This window comes from Anomaloglossus baeobatrachus, chromosome 6, assembly GCF_048569485.1.
Source record: "Anomaloglossus baeobatrachus isolate aAnoBae1 chromosome 6, aAnoBae1.hap1, whole genome shotgun sequence".
NCBI lineage: Eukaryota > Metazoa > Chordata > Amphibia > Anura > Aromobatidae > Anomaloglossus > Anomaloglossus baeobatrachus.
In genome coordinates this window covers 414429456-414445824 of record NC_134358.1, presented here as the reverse complement: position 1 = coordinate 414445824, position 16369 = coordinate 414429456, and the positions used below count along the sequence as shown (strand labels likewise).

At 41.7% G+C, this 16369-nt stretch overlaps 1 protein-coding gene across 2 annotated transcripts in view; it reads left to right on the top strand.

Moving 5' to 3' along the window:
• Positions 1 to 16369, top strand: part of EGFR (epidermal growth factor receptor) — a 282394-nt gene that overhangs the window by 195627 nt on the left and 70398 nt on the right. For both annotated transcript variants that reach the window (XM_075315153.1, XM_075315155.1), the window contains exons 4-11: positions 1349 to 1474; positions 5759 to 5827; positions 8044 to 8162; positions 8255 to 8396; positions 10344 to 10460; positions 12759 to 12891; positions 15400 to 15473; positions 15729 to 15819. In XM_075315153.1, the coding sequence (XP_075171268.1) occupies positions 1349 to 1474; positions 5759 to 5827; positions 8044 to 8162; positions 8255 to 8396; positions 10344 to 10460; positions 12759 to 12891; positions 15400 to 15473; positions 15729 to 15819 (871 nt within the window). The remainder of the gene's footprint in view (positions 1 to 1348; positions 1475 to 5758; positions 5828 to 8043; positions 8163 to 8254; positions 8397 to 10343; positions 10461 to 12758; positions 12892 to 15399; positions 15474 to 15728; positions 15820 to 16369) is intronic.

The window sequence follows — 16369 nt, the reverse complement described above, 5'->3', positions numbered from 1 at the left end:
GGCAGGCAAGGACGTAATCAGAAAACGTAGCAGAGGTCAAATCCAGATCGGGCAGTGAGCTACAAAAACAGTAGGCAGGAGGGTAGTCAAGAAACACGCGGTAATCAGCACACGAAATCATAGGACGAAACAAGAGCCAGAATTCTCAGATCTATCTCTGGCAGAGGTTAGCAGACAGGAGGGGTATTAAAAAGGGTGTTGTGTCTTCCCATAGGCTGTAGCTGAATGATGGTACTTCAGCTGGGAGACACCCGCCACCTACAGTCAGCCAGTGGCACTGCAGATCCCCAGGAAACCCAGACCAGTGGATGAGCGGAGCCTGCGCCCACCGGCGCCACTGGCATCGACTCCTCTCCCACCACCAGCACTATTCACAGCAGGAACACGGCGTCACCTGGCGATCGGAGTAGAAGTCGATGGAGCGGACTCCGGTGGTGACGTAACATATCCCTACTCTGTCTCCAGATCCCAGTGCTCCTGTTTGGTAATGGGTAAGAGTGTATCACCAATAAAGGAGAGCCCACAAGAGATTACGTGTGCACTGTCTCAGAGACTACATTACAAACAATTCATTCTTGGATTCCTTGATTACTTATAGCAATCGTTGAATTGTTTGTATTTAACTGATACAGATACGTTATCATTCTAATTGGCACTTGACTAACCTAGAACTACCCTATCCCAATTCAAATGACGATAGAAAATTGCTGACTAATGTAGTCTCTGAGACAGTGCACACGCGATCTCTTGTGGGCTCTCCTTTATTGGTGATACACTCTTACCCACTGCCAAATAGGAGCACATGGATCTAGAGACAGAGTAGGGATAATACAGGTAGTGTGATGCTTGAGGATCCAGCTCACCGCTACCTGACCTGACCGCTGCCCAGACTCGGATAACGTTTGTTGTGCACTGTCCTCTCATGCACGAATAAAGAAAACCGTTTGCACCCAGCTGGATTATCTTCCTCATGATACAGGTATTAATCGATGCCGAACGGGGGCATCATGAGTGACTAGGACGCCGACCCCATATCTTAGGAAGGGAGAGAGTAGGGCATCTATGTATTTTCCTACCTTTTTCTTCATTCATCAGTACACGGAAAATTATTTATTATCTGTACTATGTTTGTGGCATAAAACTATAACTTGCCCAACAACAAAAATGTTCTCGTTGTGCAATGTTGATGGAAAAATTAAAAAGTTATGGTTCCGAAAAGGATGATGAAAAACTAAAGTAATAAAAAAATGATGGTCATGGTGGAAAGAGGCTAAAATTCAGTGTCATAAATTGGTCTGTCGTGAAGTGTTACTTCTGAAATTTACTTTTTGATTTCCCTTTTTTACAGAAATTCTACAAGGTGGTGTTACAATAAGAAATAATCCAATGCTTTGCAACCTTGACTCCATCCAGTGGGAGGACATTGTTCACCCCGATTACGTTATATATGTGGAGAACAGTACCCACCCGGGCTGTATGTATTCACTTCAATTACTAATCACACTTGAACCTACTATAGAATAATGAGATTGCAGAGGAACAAACTGTTCTTTGTGTTCTATGTGATCTGTTATTTATTTTTTTAATTAGTTGTCTATGATTATTACTGTATTAAGTGTTGTTTGTCACAGATTTATGTTTTTTTTAATGATTGTTAAGTATATACAGTTAGGTCCAGAAATATTTGGACAGTGACACAAGTTTTGTTATTTTAGCTGTTTACAAAAACATGTTCAGAAAAACAATTATATATATAATATGGGCTGAAAGTGCACACTCCCAGCTGCAATATGAGCGTTTTCACATCCAAATCGGAGAAAGGGTTTAGGAATCATAGCTCTGTAATGCATAGCCTCCTCTTTTTAAAGGGACCAAAAGTAATTGGACAAGGGACTCTAAGGGCTGCAATTAACTCTGAAGGCGTCTCCCTCGTTAACCTGTAATCAATGAAGTAGTAAAAAGGTCTGGGGTTGATTACAGGTGTGTGGTTTTGCATTTGGAAGCTGTTGCTGTGACCAGACAACATGCGGTCTAAGGAACTCTCAATTGAGGTGAAGCAGAACATCCTGAGGCTGAAAAAAAAGAAAAAATCTATCAGAGAGATAGCAGACATGCTTGGAATAGCAAAATCAACAGTCGGGTACATTCTGAGAAAAAAGGAATTGACTGGTGAGCTTGGGAACTCAAAAAGGCCTGGGCGTCCACGGATGACAACAGTGGTGGATGATCGCCGCATACTTTCTTTGGTGAAGAAGAACCCGTTCACAACATCAACTGAAGTCCAGAACACTCTCAGTGAAGTAGGTGTATCTGTCTCTAAGTCAACAGTAAAGAGAAGACTCCATGAAAGTAAATACAAAGGGTTCACATTTAGATGCAAACCATTCATCAATTCCAAAAATACCGTATTTTTCGGACCATAAGACGCACTTTTTTTCCCCCAAATGTTGGGGGAAAGTTGGGGGTGCGTTTTATGGTCTGACTGTGGCTGAGGTGCTGCGGTGGAGCGGGTTATCGGGGGCACGAGCAGGCTGTAGCAGCCTGCTGTGACCACGTGTGCCCGCTCATTACATATGCACGCCCATCCTCCCGCTCATTTCTCAGCGCAGAAGCCGGCGCTGACAGGTGGGCGGGAGGACGAGCGGGGACGCGTGCATAGTAAAGAGCCGGTCCACATGATCACCCCTGGCAATTACAGCCTGGAGTGATCATGTGCGGCTGTATTCACTGCTCCCCGCGCGTCATCATCATCAGCGCGGGGTGCAGTGAATCAGTGCACTCACCCATCCCCGTGTGTGGAGCCGTTCCACCGCAGCACGCGATGTCTTCCTGTCTGTGCTGGTCAGATGATCTGTGCCGGTCAGCTGATCTGTGCCGGTCAGCTGATCGGCACAGACAGGAAGACATCGCGTGCTGCAGGGGAACGGCTCCACACACACACACACACACAGGTCAGTGGTGCAGAGAGGAAGATGATCGGCTGCAGGGAGTGAGGAAAAGGTGAGTATAAACGTTTGTTTTTTTTTCTCTGTGCTATAGGATACAGGCCATATACCAGGATGGTATATGAGCATGATGGGGGCATATAGCAGGATGGGAGTATATGAGCAGGATGGATGGGGGGTATATGAACATGATGGGGGTATATGAACAGGATGGGGGGTATATGAACAGGATGGGGGTATATGAACAGGATGGGGGTATATGAACAGGATGGGGGTATATGAGCAGGATGGATGGAGGGTATATGAACAGGATGGGGGTATATGAACAGGATGGGAGTATATGAGCAGGATGGGGGTATATGAACAGGATGGGGGTATATGAACAGGATGGGGGTATATGAACAGGATGGGGTATATGAACAAGATGGGGGTATATGAGCAGGATGCTGATATATGAGCAGGATGGGGGTTTATAGCAGGATCATATACAAGGCAGGAGGATCATTACCAGGATGGGCTCCCTTAGTAGAGAATTTGGGGACATTACCCCCATAACAGTGTCAGCAGAAGATCCTCGCCCCATAACAGTGTGTCATGACCACATTTTTTTGCTTAAAGTTTTATTTTCCTATTTTCCTCCTCTAAAACCAGGGTGCGTCTTATAGTCCGGTGCGTCTTATAGTCCGAAAAATACGGTAGACAGGCCAGAGTTAAATTTGCTGAAAAACACCTCATGAAGCCAGCTCAGTTCTGGAAAAGTATTCTATGGATAGATGAGACAAAGATCAACCTGTACCAGAATGATGGGAAGAAAAAAGTTTGGAGAAGAAAGGGAACGGCACATGATCCAAGGCACACCACATCCTCTGTAAAACATGGTGGAGGCAACGTGATGGCATGGGCATGCATGGCTTTCAATGGCACTGGGTCACTTGTGTTTATTGATGACATAACAGCAGACAAGAGTAGCCGGATGAATTCTGAAGTGTACCGGGATATACTTTCAGCCCAGATTCAGCCAAATGCCGCAAAGTTGATCGGACGGCGCTTCATAGTACAGATGGACAATGACCCCAAGCATACAGCCAAAGCTACCCAGGAGTTCATGAGTGCAAAAAAGTGGAACATTCTGCAATGGCCAAGTCAATCACCAGATCTTAACCCAATTGAGCATGCATTTCACTTGCTCAAATCCAGACTTAAGACGGAAAGACCTACAAACAAGCAAGACCTGAAGGCTGCGGCTGTAAAGGCCTGGCAAAGCATTAAGAAGGAGGAAACCCAGCGTTTGGTGATGTCCATGGGTTCCAGACTTAAGGCAGTGATTGCCTCCAAAGGATTCGCAACAAAATATTGAAAATAAAAATATTTTGTTTGGGTTTGGTTTATTTGTCCAATTACTTTTGACCTCCTAAAATGTTGTGTTTGTAAATGGAGTGTTTGTAAAGAAATGTGTACAATTCCTACAATTTCTATCAGATATTTTTGTTCAAACCTTCAAATTAAACGTTACAATCTGCACTTGAATTCTGTTGTAGAGGTTTCATTTCAAATCCAATGTGGTGGCATGCAGAGCCCAACTCGCGAAAATTGTGTCACTGTCCAAATATTTCTGGACCTAACTGTATACAATTTAGTTATAACTATGGTTACACCATCTTCTGATTTGCTGTGCTTTTTAAGAATGCTAAGGCCCTCATAGACATTAGACTAATGTCTAAAGATCAGTGAACCTTTGTAGGTTCGGTTCGCTGGCAGCAAATGAACCGAACCTCCATGTGACCGAACCTTGCCCGAGGAGGTTTGCAATCACTGATTGGCAGTTTGAGTCTCTGCCACATACAGCCAGCCATAAGCAGATCACTTCCGGGGGAGGGTAGGTGGGCATTATCAAATTTTTGTTTGGGGTTGCACACTACATTAAATCACGTTGTTGTTACCCCCAGTACGAGGCATTCAAACACTGCAAGCGGCTCGCACAGGGCTGAGCACTAAGCGTACCTGATCACAGCGCTGCTCGTGCGACTTAACGTAATGCATACAAACTCTGAACCAGAGCCCTGTTTATTGAAGTTGGTGTTCGATTCAAAAACTGAAAACCAAAGCTCAGATTTGCTCATCTCTACTAATGGCACCAATGTAAGACCGGGGAGTTTGGTTGAAGTGAGTCTAATTTGTATGAAGGCCTTGACAGGTAGCCTATTAGACATCTGAGCTTGGCAGGCCCGAGGGGACCAATAGGTTAACTAAGGGGTTATATTTCAGATCAGAGTTATCACCAATCTCGACTTGATTTTGGACTGCCTATTTTTTTGTTCTTGGCAAGATAAGCTGCTGCCAAAGGAGTCTTCCATCAGCTCTCTTGTAGAGAACACACGAGCACTCATCAGAGCGTACTAAGGACATGGCAGAGAGAGCTGTTAGTCAAGTGATAGCACTCTATTGTTTATGGGACCCCTTAATGCTAATAAAAGTAGCAATACACATAAGTAAAAAGTCAACTCTTCCAATAATTTTAGCATGAATGGCAGAGAGTGATATGTGAATATTGATGTCCTGATTATCCCACAATGGCACCACTCATTTCAAGTAGATAAGAAGTACCACTCAGAACAAATATCAGACAGCATCATAGCTCACTTCTCTATTAATACAGCATGACTGCTGTCATCTTGTTGGCTCCTATATCTGTAAATGGTCACCAGAACTGGTAGCTTATTTCCTCTCTCTATGGAAATCCCTGTGGCTTTGTTAGAATTGTCCGTAAACAACACATACATATGTAGGATGACCTTGTCTTTTTAAAATTACAGGTCCTAAATGTGATGATGAAGCTTGTAATGGATCGTGTTGGGGCTCTGGTCTAGAGAATTGTCAAATACGTGAGTATAATGCAATGTGAGGTCGTACAGTTCATGTCACCAAAATTCTACTTTTTTTTGTGTGATGGACCAATCATTTCTAGAATTCTGAATGTATTTTGCATGTCACATGTATATATCACTGACTAAGATACAATGGATCATTTCTCTGTTAATCAGCTACTTTACTTATACCTGAAGAATTGTGCGACTTTAGGTAAACTATGTATTATAATACCTCCCAACCCCACAAAATGGGACCTCAGAAGGGTGAGGTTTAAATAACTATACCCCTATGTGTCATAGATGTTTTGGGAGCCAGCCAAGGTAAATCAGGAGCTGGCCTTAAAATGTTCCACAAATGAGAAAGGATAAGACAGCTTGCCTAGTCATATACTTAGTAGGGTTGAGATATGGCCATCTAGTTAAAGCAAAGGTTGGGGAAGGATATTAAATGATGACTAAGGGGCACTTTGCACACTACGACATCGCAAGCCGATGCTGCGATGCCGAGCGCGATAGTCCCCGCCCCCGTCGCAGCTGCGATATCATGGTGATAGCTGCCGTAGCGAACATTATCGCTATGGCAGCTTCACATGCACTCACCTGCCCTGCGACGTCGCTCTGGCCGGCGAACCGCCTCCTTATTAAGGGGGCGGGTCGTGCGGCGTCATAGCGACGGCAGGCGGCCAATAGAAGCGGAGGGACGGAGATGAGCGGGACATAAACATCCCGCCCATCTCCTTCCTTACGCATAGCCGGCCGGGACGTAGGTAGGAGATGTTCCTCGCTCCTGCGGCTTCACACACAGCGATGTGTGCTGCCGCAGGAACGAGGAACAACATCGTAACATCAGTCTTTCCCAATTCATGGAAATGACCGACGCTACACCAATGATACGATTACGACGCTTTTGCGCTCGTTAATCATATAAAAAAAGATTTACACACTATGATGTCGACAGCGACACCGGATGTGCGTCACTTTCGATTTGACCCCACCGACATCGCACCTGCGATGTCGTAGTGTGCAAAGTGCCCCTAAGGGTGTAGTTACAATGCATAAACCATGTTGCCCTAAGAGAGCAAATTTATGTTCTTTTCTTGAAAGAAATCATTTAACCCTTTTTTCCATGAACAGCTCTTACTGTGACCAAACTATGAGCTAGGCTGTTTCATAGAATAGTTCTCATGGAGCTTATATCTTCTCTGGAGATTGAATCTTTTTTTCTCCAGATAGAAGAAGTGCTTTCTGGCTTTTATGGGAGTTTTACATGGAATTGCACTTGACTATATTTTTTTTGTATGGGCCATTTATAGACTTTTACACGTTAATCATGTCTTCCTTGGACAAATCTTCTCAAGACTAAATTAATGTAATAATTTTGATCTTTCCTCATAAGTAAGATCGTCTATGCCCCTTATCAGTTTTTCAGCTCTTCTTTGTAGTTTTTCTAACTACAGAGCAACCTTTCTATCCATTGGTACAGAGCTAATCTGCATATTCCAGATGGTAATGCCTGGAATGACCATTATTCTGCTGACCTTTGAAGATGTCAATTGACATTACATATTGTTATTTAATCTGTGATCTACAACTACACCAAGATTCTTCTCTAGAAGTGACTCTCCTAGTTTTACTCCATCTAGAACGTATGATCCTCACATACTGTTAATGACCAGATGCTTATGTTTACAAGGCATCCTCGTTGAACCTCGTCTGCCACCTTAATGCCCAAGCCATCACTTTATCCAAGTCTAACTTATGAATATCCTACAGCTCTTTCTTTGGGTGCTCTCATTGACTCAGATTTGGACCCATTACAAACCTTAATTTCTAAGTTTATGACCTTAATTTACCCATTAGGTGTCTAATGTCAAATGACTGAAAAATCCATCGACACTATGAGCAGTTTCCGATCTATTAGGATATGTACCATCGACAGATTGCTCTTTAAAGTAGAGATGAGCAAAAGTGAATTTGAGCAATATTCCTATCCTACAACCTTAAATATGTCACCTGCTTTTTTCTCCTCTTACGCACAATTTTGTATATACAAGACTTTATAAATGTATGTGCATTTAGGTATGCATGCGTGTATTGATAGGATTGCTTATGTGTGTATTTACTGTGTATATGTTTACCTATGTATCATACAACTTTATGGTAATATAGGTGATTAGATTCAATATGTGAATTCTTCCTGTGAAAAATGTATTACATTTTTTTAATTTTAGGTACAAAACTCAATTGCGCCCAGCAATGCCCCGGACGATGCAGGGGACCAATGCCTAGTGATTGTTGTCACAGTCAGTGTGCTTCTGGTTGTACAGGTCCAAAAGAAACAGACTGCCTGGTAATACAAAGAGCTTTTGAACTTATATTTTATGTGCATTGAATTCAGGTTTTACTATTATAAAATCCTTGTCTGACACTTTTTTTCTTTAGGCTTGCCGCCGGTTTCGAGATGGTGACACCTGCACTGAAAGCTGTCCTCCACTGCATCTATACAATTTCAATACTTATGTGATGGAACATAACCCTCTTGGGAAATACAGTTTTGGTGCCTCGTGTGTAACAAAGTGTCGACGTAAGTAGAACTACTCCATTCTACGATCGCCTATTTGTGCACATTAAAAGTACTGCAGTAGTGCTACTGATGTAAAATAGGTACAGTTCATTAACCCTTTACTATGTTTCGAATTTTGTGGAGCACTAACCTCAATCAAAGCCATTACTGATTTGCTTTTAGTTGGACTTACTCATTGCCATTGACGGTTTAAGGCCCTTGAGTATAACCTTATAGGCATTATTACGTGTTATTTTTGATGAATTGTACGGCACATCTGGCCAAGTCCACTACCTTTGTGAATACCAGTATCGGGTTAAATATTACCTGCTGTTTGGTAGTTTATTGTATGCCAATGCCATTTAGATACCATGTTTCTCCAAAAATAACACGGGGTGTTTTATTATTTTTTGTTCCTAAATATGGGCTAGGGCTTATTTTCAGTGGATGTCTTATTTTTTCACATGAACAACAATCCACATTTATTCTTGAACAAAAATAAAATCAACATTTATTCGAATATATAAGTCATATAGCATTCTGGCACATGAACAAAACTCTCCAAACCCTGCGTGTAACACATATCTATCTATCTATCTATCTATCTATCTATCTATCTACCTATCTACCTATCTACCTATACACACACACACACAGACACACACTGCATATACACACCAGCCTGTCTCCTCTTCAGCCTTAGACAACTCCTGCAATTAAGAGACCTTTTGGTGACAACCTAGTTCACATGATGTGATGTCACAAAGGTATTTGAGCAGAGTTATCATCTGGATATAAATTCTGGGGCCCATTGGAGAATAGGGCCCTTTGAAATTAGCCAATTTACTCTCCCTAATGCCAGTCCTGCATACCAGCCTGTCTCCTGTTCAGTTCTTTTACATTCCTGCAAATAAAAGACCTTTGGTCACATGACTGGAGTCACCAAAGGTCCTTTACACAATCTTAACCTCACAATACAAATATTGGGGTCCATAAGATAGTAGGGGTCCTGAGAAATTGAGCAGCTTGACTTCCCGTTAAGGCCATGTCTCACTAAGCAACATCAATGGCAACATCGCTGCTGAGGCACGACTTGCTAGCGATGTTGCTGTGTGTGACATCCAGCAACAACCTGGCCCCTGCTGTGAGGTCGCTGGTTGTTGCTGAATGTCCTGGACCATTTTTTAGTTGTTGCTCTCCCGCTGTGAAGCACACATCGCTGTGTGTGACAGCGACAGAGCAACAACTGAATGTGCAGTGAGCAGGGAGCCGGCTTCTGCGGACGCTGGTAACCAATGTAAATATCGGGTAACCAAGAAGCCCTTTCCTTGGTTACCCGATATTTACCTTCGTTACCAGCGTCCGCCGCTCTCACGCTGTCAGTGCCGGCTCCCTGCTCCCTGCACACATAGCCAGACTACACATCGGGTAATTAACCCGATGTGTACTGTGGCTAGGAGTGCAGGGAGCCAGCACTAAGCGGTGTGCGCTGGTAACCAAGGTTAATATCGGGTTGGTTACCGGATATTTACCTTAGTTACCAAGCGCAGCATTGCTTCCACGCGTCGCTGCTGGCTGGGGGCTGGTCACTGGTTGCTGCTGAGATCTGCCTGTGTGACAGCTCACCAGCAACCCGTGTAGCGACGCTCCAGCGATCCCTGCCAGATCAGGTTGCTGGTGGGATCACTGGAGCGTCGCTTAGTGTGACGGTACCTTTACTCTGGCCTTAACAACTAAGGTTGGAGAAGGTCTTATTTTTGGGGAAACACAGTAGGAAGGGGTAAGTGAAATTTTGTTGTGTAGCCTAAATATAATATATGAAATTATTGTATGTGTATTGAATTGTTCAGTATTTGTCAACCACAAATCCACTTTTTTTATTTTAATTTTTATTCAGTCTTATTTATTTTCTAATACATTTGATCAATAATCTGCAATTTTAATAAAACTTGTATTTTTATGTCCTAGATAATTACATAGTGACAGACCATGGATCTTGTGTTCGGACTTGTGATCAGTTTTCATATGAGACAGAGGAGCATGGTGTCCGTATCTGTAAAAAGTGTGATGGACCATGTACACAGGGTAAATACGCAAGCTTACATTTTTTATGGTGCTTTCAATATGGAAATAAAGTGTCTTTTGTTCTTTTTATACCAGTGGAATATTAATGTTGCAAAGAAATTTTAGATTAGCTCACCGTTTCCTTTGTTTCATGGATCATTTCAAATAAAGGTGATATATGATCGGATGATACGTAGAAAATATTGATGATTGTGAATCCAGTATTCTTTCTTTCTAAAAATTCTTACATTTCAATTATCTTATGTATTAGCAGTAGAACTTTTTGAAATTTGAATTTGCCAGGTTCAACAATTTTTTAGGGAAAATTTGCTACTAATTCTCCATCCACTTATCCAGATTGACAGTTCCTCAGTGTCCCTCCATGCTGCTGAGATCTCACACAGCTCAGTGCAAGCTGCAGCTGTCAGTCAGGATGGGTGTGTATAGACTAAATATACAGTGCCTTGCGAAAGTATTCGGCCTCCTTGAATTTTTCAACCTTTTCCCACATTTCCGGCTTCAAACATAAAGATTAAAAATTGTAATCTTATGGTGAAGAATCAACAACAAGTGGGACACAATTGTGAAGTTGAACGAGATTTATTGCTTATTTTAAACTTTTATAAAAATAATAAACTGAAAAGTGGGGCGTGCAATATTATTTGTCCCCTTTAAATTAATACTTTGTAGCGCCACCTTTTGCTGCGATTACAGCTGCAATTCGCTTGGGGTATGTGTCTATCAGTTTTGCACATGGAGAGACTGAAATTCTTGCCCATTCTTCATTTGCAAACAGCTGGAGCTGAGTGAGGTTGGATGGAGAGCGTTTGTGAACAGCAGTTTTCAGCTCTTTCCACAGATTCTCGATTGGATTCAGGTCTGGACTTTGACTTGGCCATTCTAACACCTGGATACGTTTATTTGTGAACCATTCCATTATAAATTTTGCTTTCTGTTTGGATCATTGTCTTGTTGAAAGACAAATCTCCGTCCCAGTCTCAGGTCTTTTACAAACTCCAACAGTTTTCTTCAAGAATGGTCCTGTATTTGGCTCCATCCATCTTCCCATCAATTTTAACCATCTTCCCCCTGCCTGCTGAAGAAAAGCAGACCCAAATCATGATGCTGCCACCACCATGTTTGACAGTGGGGATGGTGTATTCAGGGTGATGAGCTGTGTTGCTTTTACGCCAAACATATCGTTTGGCATTGTGCCCAAAAAGTTCGATTTTGGTTTTATCTGACAAGAGCACCTTCTTCCACATGTTTGGTGTGTCTCCCAGGTGGCTTTTGGCAAACTTTAAACAAATTTTTTTATGGATGTCTTTGAGAAATGGCTTTCTCCTTGCCACTCTTCCATAAAGGCCAGATTTGTGCAGTGTATAACTGACTGTTGTCCTATGGACAGACTCTCCCACCTCAGCTGTAGATCTATGCAGTTCATCCAGAGTGATCATGGGCCTCTTGGCTGCATCTCTGATCAGTCTTCTCCTTGTTTGAGATGAAATTTTTGAGGGACGGCCGGGTCTTGGTAGATTTGCAGTGGTATGATACTCCTTCCATTTCAACATAATTGCTTGCACAGTGCTTCTTGGGATGGTTTAAGGTGTGGAAATCTTTTTGTAACCAAATCCAGCTTTAAACTTCTCCACAACAGTATCATGGACCTGCCTGTTGTGTTCCTTGGTCTTCATGATGCTCTCTGTGCTTTAAACAGAACACTGCGACTATCACAGAGCAGGTGCATTTATACGGAGACTTGATTACACACAGGTGGCTTATATTTATCATCATCAGTTATTTAGGACAACTTTGGATCATTCAGAGATCCTCAATGTACTTCTGGAGTGAGTTTGCTGCACTGAAAGTAAAGGGGCCGAATAATATTGCACGCCTCAATTTTCAGATTATTATTTTTTACAGAAGGTTAAAATAAGCAATAAATTTCGTTCAACTGCACAATTGTGTCCCACTTGTTGATTCTTCACCATAAAATGAAAATTTTTTATCTTTATGTTTGAAGTCTGAAATGTGGGAAAAGGTTGAAAAATTCAAGGGGGGCGAATACTTTCGCAAGGCACTGTATATTTAGACTGGTGAACTCTTACTTTTAGCCGGACAAAAATGCTCATTTTAATATATAAGATTATTTTATCATTCTAATATAGATTTTCAAAGTAAGTACATCTACCTCATCAGGTTAAAGAAATCAATTTATTAATGTATGCAGATGGTACTATGAAATCTAGTGACTGATCCGCTTTTAGGTAATCAAAAGTGATGTTCCACTAAATACGGTATTTGCTTGTTTTCTTTCAGATAAAGTTTGTGAAGGTATTGGATTTGGAGCTCTAGAACATGCCCTATCAATAAATGCAACAAACATTGATTCTTTTGAAAACTGTACAAAAGTTACTGGAAATATTAACATCCTGCAGTTTGCAGAAACTGGGTAAGTCCGATATCAGTTTGTAAGATTAATGGAATTCATTTTTATTTTTGGAGTTGTATTTTGAAACTTCTGATATGTTATATATATACAGTACAGACCAAAAGTTTGGACACACCTTCTCATCTCTAGAATAACTATTAAGAGGAGACTTTGTGCAGCAGGCCTTCATGATAAAATAGCTGCTAGGAAACCACTGCTAAGGACAGGCAACAAGCAGAAGAGACTTGTTTGGGGTAAAGAACACAAGGAATGGACATTAGACCAGTGGAAAGCTGTGCTTTCGTCTGATGAGTCCAAATTTGAGATCTTTGGATCCAACCACCATGTCTTTGTAGAAAAGGTGAACGGATGGACTCTACATGACTGGTTCCCACCGTGAAGCATGGAGGAGATGGTGTGGGGGTGCTTTGCTGATGACACTGTTGGGGATTTATTCAAAATTGAAGGCATTCTGAACCAGCATGCCTACCACAGCATCTTGCAGCGGCATGCTATTCCATCCGGTTTGCGTTTAGTTGGGCCATCATTTATTTTTTAACAAGACAATGACCCCAAACACACCTTCAGGCTGTGTAAGGGCTATTTGACTAAGAAGGAGAGTGATGGGGTGCTAGGCCAGATGACCTGGTCCCCACAGTCACCAGACCTGAACCAATCGAGATGGTTTGGGGTGAGCTGGACCGCAGAGTGAAGGCAAAAAGGCCAACAAGTGCTAAGCATCTCTGGGAACTCCTTCAAGACTGTTCGAAATCCATTTCCGGTGACTACCTCTTGAAGCTCATCAAGAGAATGCCAAGAGTGTGCAAAGCAGTAATCAAAGCAAAAGGTGGCTACTTTGAAGAACCTAGAATATAAGACATATCTTCAGTTGTTTCACACTTCTCTAACTAATTCATTCCACATGTTTTAATTCATAGTTTTGATGCCTTCAATGTGAATCTACAATTTTCAGAGTCATGAAAATAAAGTAAACTCATTGAATGAGAAGGTGTGTCCAAACTTTTGGTCTGTACTGTATATATATATATATATATATATTTTAATTACTTAATTTGTTCAAATTGTACGCAATTAGTTTAATTCTATCAATTCTACTGTACATGAAATAAATAACTATTACCATTGTGGTCAGTGGTAGTCAGGCCTATGGTACCCCAACCTGTCTTTGGAAGGAAGGGGCCACAACAATGGTATAGCGCTGTGATCTCTTCATTGTTTTTCTTGCAGGAGGGACACCATGATTGTACAAATTTCGGCAGCATATTGCAATTCACTTTATAGGTCGGATTTCCACTGATATGTGATATGCTGTCAGTTTATTAAAAAAAATATACATATATCTGTATATTGACGTTAGCCATCCACTGACAAATGTCATTATGACTATGGGATAGCAGGGAATCGGGACTCCTAGGCTGTCCCTCAAGCTATGGGGCCCTATGCTATGCCTAATCTCTGGGATACTCCTGATGGTGGAGATGACTAAGTCTCCTTCTTGGTCCTGCTTCTGACCAGTTCTGATCCTATTCCCCCTCACCCTCCCACCAGGGAGAGATGGGACAGGAGTGTGATGAAACCCACAGAAAAAGATAGACAAGGGAAAACAAAAACTCTGTGTCACATTGTGTACATACACAAAGGTAATGATGATAAGAGATTCAGGAGGAAACACAATAGCAGGAGGGAAGCAAATAAACAACAGGGGGTAAACTCCACACCAAAGAATAAGCACAACAATCTCCAGAAAGTCTGGGACACCAAAGCTCACAGAACAACATAGAATAAACTATCGCTGGCGCTGACATGGGTAGAAGGATTCAACCAGCATAAATAAGAGGGGAGCAGATGTGACAGGACTCCCCAGAACATGTGATCAAAGGAGCAAGCAGACCAGCAGAAATTAACTCTTGCTTGCCTGCCTATGAGTCAGCACACAGCAGGTTGATGCAAGTTGATCCAAGATACCAGAGAAACCACCAGGAAGAGTGTCAGAATCTGCAATGTCAACAGAGCCAGACGCCGCTATGACAGTCCGCGAAGTTTGTGCAAAATTCTGTGTGACATCAATGCTTTGACAAGGGGTGCCAGTCTCTGTATCATGACCTTCAGTGATGACACATGTAAACATGTAACCAATGCAGCCTCTGATTAGCTGCAGTGATCACAAGTCCATTCAGCACATCCTCACTGGAGGCCTGGATACAGAGATACAGGTGGTAGGATCAGGCAGTATGTGAGCAGAACGTTTATCCTGTCTACTTGAACTCTTGCATAGGTATTGAAGGTACTTAGAATATACCATTACATATCTAAATATTCAAACCCTTCCCACATCAAAAATAAATTCTAAAACTTATTATGATACAGTTGTACTTCCTGTCATTGTTTCGATAGTAGAGAGGAGTGCTATCCGATTTCCATTTCTGACGTCACATAGCCTCATATCATCTGACTCCGCTGCACATTACGTTTCTGCACTAACCAAATCTAAACCAATGTCTGTTTTAGGGATCCTTATACCAATACACCAAAGATGGATCCAGCTAAACTGAACATCCTAAGAACAATCCGAGAAATATCAGGTAGGTCCTTAGGACACAGAAGTCGCCATTTACAGAGCGTTAAGGGCTCCTTTCCTATAAATTTTATGGCTTTCAAGATCTGACCACCTTTGTGTCCATCACACGAATAGGGCTGAGTAAGCAGATTTCATGGAAAAATGTGAAGAATTTTGGACAGAAAATGAATTGTATCTCTTTTTAGATTTGGAATTACTATATAAAATGTAAATGAACATGTACTAATACAATAATGATATCCCCTTGTTGATAACACAGGTTTTTTGATGATTCAGTGGTGGCCAAGAAATGCAACTGATCTAAGTATTTTTGAAAATCTTGAAATAATCAGAGGCAGAATTAAACAATAGTAAGTACATTTCAGTTCTAGTTAATATTTTTTTAAAACTGATATTTATAATCGTTAACGCTTCAACTGAACAGAAATGTCCTTGACTACAATGCAAAAGTCATATAACCAAAAGCCCAAATCCACCACATATACTGCCAGAGGTCTACAATCTATAGTCTTCATATGTATAAAGAAATCATGTTTAGTGTTGGACTAGTCTAGACCTGGCATGTCACTTTCCACAGGTAGAAACCTTATCCTTTATATCCCAAGGGATATGAGCAAAACTAGAGCCTCCTCCAAAAGAAAAGGACACATATCTCCCAATAAATGTAATATATATCCCAATATATTCTCCTACCCTGTTACATAGGGTTTGTGTGGGCTTTATGGCCTTACTGATACAGCCAGTATGAGGAGACTTAAATGCCTTGAATGCTTGTCTTGGAAATTTAATATGCAAATTGCCTCTTCAGAGAGGAAGGAGACTTGAACTCTAGTGCCAGCTATCCTTAGTTATGTTGCAAGGCTTGTTAAAGTATCATTAACATTGATTTATAGCATAGCC